Below are 3,224 nucleotides of genomic sequence, written 5' to 3' on the forward strand. Positions count from 1 at the left end.
ATTTTTTGGCCGGGGAGAACCAAATTAGAAAAGATAAATCCAAACTTTTCATGTTGCGTATTGACCTACAATTCAAACGACCTGGTACATATCATGTCTATCCAACAACTTCCCTTTCCATAATTTGTTACATTCACCTAAAAATTGTCCTCCTATATTTTACATTAATATAATGCTTGTAAAAGCATAATCCAACAAGAAAACTATTGTTGGAAATTCTGTTTTTCAACTGCAAATAAATGCACATAAGTGCAAGTGATATTTTATTATTCTGTTTTAATTGTTGATTTAATATTTCTAGATAACTGTTCATAAAATTAGTTAAAGAGTTTGTTACTGCAAGTACTATAAATGTAATTGTCAGCAAAGATAATAAAATATCTTCCTTTGAATTATTATAAAAAACCAACAATTGGTATCAGAGCAATCTTCTCGAGGGATCCGAGGTTAGTAGAGTGCATCAATGGAAGGAGGTTTCAATTTTTCAGCAATGGCACAACCTGTCTTTGATGGAGACAATTATCAAATGTGGGTTGTTCGTATGGAGACCTACCTAGAAGCATTGAATTTATGGGAAGCTGTAGAAGAAGAAATTCAGTCCCTTCCAGAAAACCCTACTGTGGCACAAATAAAATCACAGAAGGAAAAGAAGATGAAAAGATCAAAGACAAAAGCATGTCTATTTGCAGTTGTATCTCCTATGGTATTCACAAGGATAATGTCCTTGAAGTCAGCAAAAGAAATCTGGGATTACCTCAAGGCAGAATATGAAGGTGATGAGAGGATTCGTGGAATGCAAGTGCTAAATCTAATCAAGGAGTTTGAACTGCAGAGAATGGAGGAGTCAGAATCCGTAAAAGAGTACTCTGACAGACTTCTAAGCATTGCCAACAAAGTGAGGTTGCTTGGATCTGTGTTAAAAGATTCAATAATTGTGAAAAAACTGCTTGTAATGGTTCCAGAGAGGTTTGAAGTCACCATAACAACCCTAGAGAACACAAAGGACCTATAAAAAGTTTCTCTTGCAGAGCTCTTAAATTCTTTACAAGCACAAGAACAAAGAAGAGCCATGAGACAAGATGGAACAATAGAAGGAGCCTTAACAGCCAAACATGAAGGTGGCTGGAGAAACAAAGGTAGCCAGATCAAGCAGAACCATCAAGAAAATGGAGAAGTTGCTGCACACAATAACAACAAAAGGAGAAATTACCCTCCTTGTAAGCATTGCAACAAGTTAGGTCATCCACCGTTTAATGCTGGAGAAGACCTGATGCTAAGTGCAACAAGTGCAATCAACTTGGGCATGAAGCTGTCATTTGTAGAAACCAAAGTGAGCAACAAGAGGTAAACCAAAGTGAGCAACAAGATGTAAATGCTCAATTTGCAAATGAGGAGGAGGATGTACTTTTCGTTGCAACTGGTTTCTCCAACAATATTTCAAGTGCATCTTGGCTAATTGACAGTGGATGCACAAATCACATGACTTATGACAAAATACTTTTTAAGGAGTTAAAGCCTTCACAAATCACAAAGGTCAAGATAGGCCATGGGGGTCACATTTCAGTAAATGGAATAGGAACCATTGTTGTAGCAACACATTCAGGTACTAAAACTATTACTGATGTGTTATATGTACCTAACATAGACCAAAATTTATTGAGTGTTGGCTAGCTACTCGATAAAGGCTTCAAGGTGTTGTTTGAAGATAACCACTGTTTGATCAAGGATGCTACATAACAAGATTTGTTCAAGGTACAAATGAGAGGCAAAAGTTTCTCATTAGATCTATTTCAGGAGGAGCTGACTAGTCAAAGGCTTCTCAAGATGCAAAAATCTGAAATGGAAGATGATCCACCAATTAAAGGCAATCGATTACTCTCTGACATATATCATAGATGTAACGTTGCAATATGTGAACAACATGTGGATCACAAAGAACCTGTTGATCACAAAGAAGTTATCAATAACCCAAGGCGGAAAAGACAATGGAGGAAGAGGTGTATATGATTGCGAAGAACAAAACTCGGGAGCTTGTTAACATACCTCGAAATAGAAAGGTACATCAAATGGATGTCAAATCAACATTCATAAATGGATTTTTTGAAGGGGGAAATTTCTGTTGTGCAACCTAAAGGTCTCATTGTGGAAGGAAAAGAAGACAAATGTTATTAGATCAGCTTAGGCTTTGACAATAGTCTTTTAGAATCTGCACCTTATGTCAAATCAAAAGGTGTTGAATGGAGATTAAGCAGAGCGATGATGAAAAAAAATAAAAATTGCAGATTTGTTTACCAAGCCACTTCCAACCAACAAGTTTGAGTTCTCAAGACAGAAGATTGGAATTTGCAGTTCAAAAAATCAAAGAGGAGTGTTGGAAATTCTGTTTTTCAACTGCAAATAAATGCACATAAGTGAAAATGATATTTTATTATTCTGTTTTAATTGTGTTTTAATTGTTGATTTAATATATTTTTATATAACTGCTCATAAAATTAGTTAAAGAGTTTGTTACTACAAGTACTACAAATGTAATTGTCAACCAAGATAATAAAATATCTTCCTTTGAATTATTCTAAAAAACCAACAACTATGTCTATTATTTTCAAAATTTTAATTTCTTTCGCTCTTTCAGCATGTTACCCACTTAAAATTTATTTGTTCCCTAAAGAAACAAAAGACTTAATGTCTCTGGATATGCGAACTACCTTAAATCTATGTGTGCATTTGCTTCTTTTTTTTGTAACAAAGAATTCAGCAATTGGAAAGGCTCAGGATTGTCTTCTCTTTCATTTTGTTTATGTAATTCCGGATTTATGTATTGTACTTTATTTAAGTACAAAATTAGAATAGGTTGACTTGTTTAGTTGCAATTCTGAACATAATACCGTAATTTAAAGTAGGGGAGTCTGAGGGAAGTAATGATGAGATGATTGATGAAGCAAATCCCTGCAATATTGAACATTTGGATGACAAAGCCTTGTTTGTTATATTCGTTGATAATGATGTTCCAGGACATTGATGGTTTATATTGATGAAGGTGGTAACTGGAAGGCAAGGCACGAGTGAGCTTGGTCGTTGATGGGGGCACAAACATGGTCCTTTCTGCTCGTGTCATCGGGACTGAACCAATAGTTTCAAATATCACATGAAAAAAGAAAAGTTTTGTTACCACTATAATCGGTTATGCGAAACTATTTGAATATAATAAGACTAGTGCAATTTTA

At 35.0% G+C, this 3,224-nt stretch overlaps 1 protein-coding gene across 1 annotated transcript; it reads left to right on the forward strand.

The window, feature by feature from the left end:
• The first annotated feature begins 490 nt into the window (after nucleotides 1–490).
• Nucleotides 491–3,019, forward strand: LOC137819199 (uncharacterized). The gene is made up of 3 exons (XM_068622973.1): nucleotides 491–966; nucleotides 1,323–1,603; nucleotides 2,901–3,019. Exons 1-3 carry the CDS (start codon nucleotides 491–493, stop codon nucleotides 3,017–3,019), a joined length of 876 nt encoding a protein of 291 aa, XP_068479074.1.
• Nucleotides 3,020–3,224: the final 205 nt, after the last annotated feature.

Source organism: Phaseolus vulgaris, chromosome 10 (genome assembly GCF_051622355.1).
Source record: "Phaseolus vulgaris cultivar YP4 chromosome 10, ASM5162235v1, whole genome shotgun sequence".
Classification (NCBI taxonomy): Eukaryota; Viridiplantae; Streptophyta; class Magnoliopsida; order Fabales; family Fabaceae; genus Phaseolus; species Phaseolus vulgaris.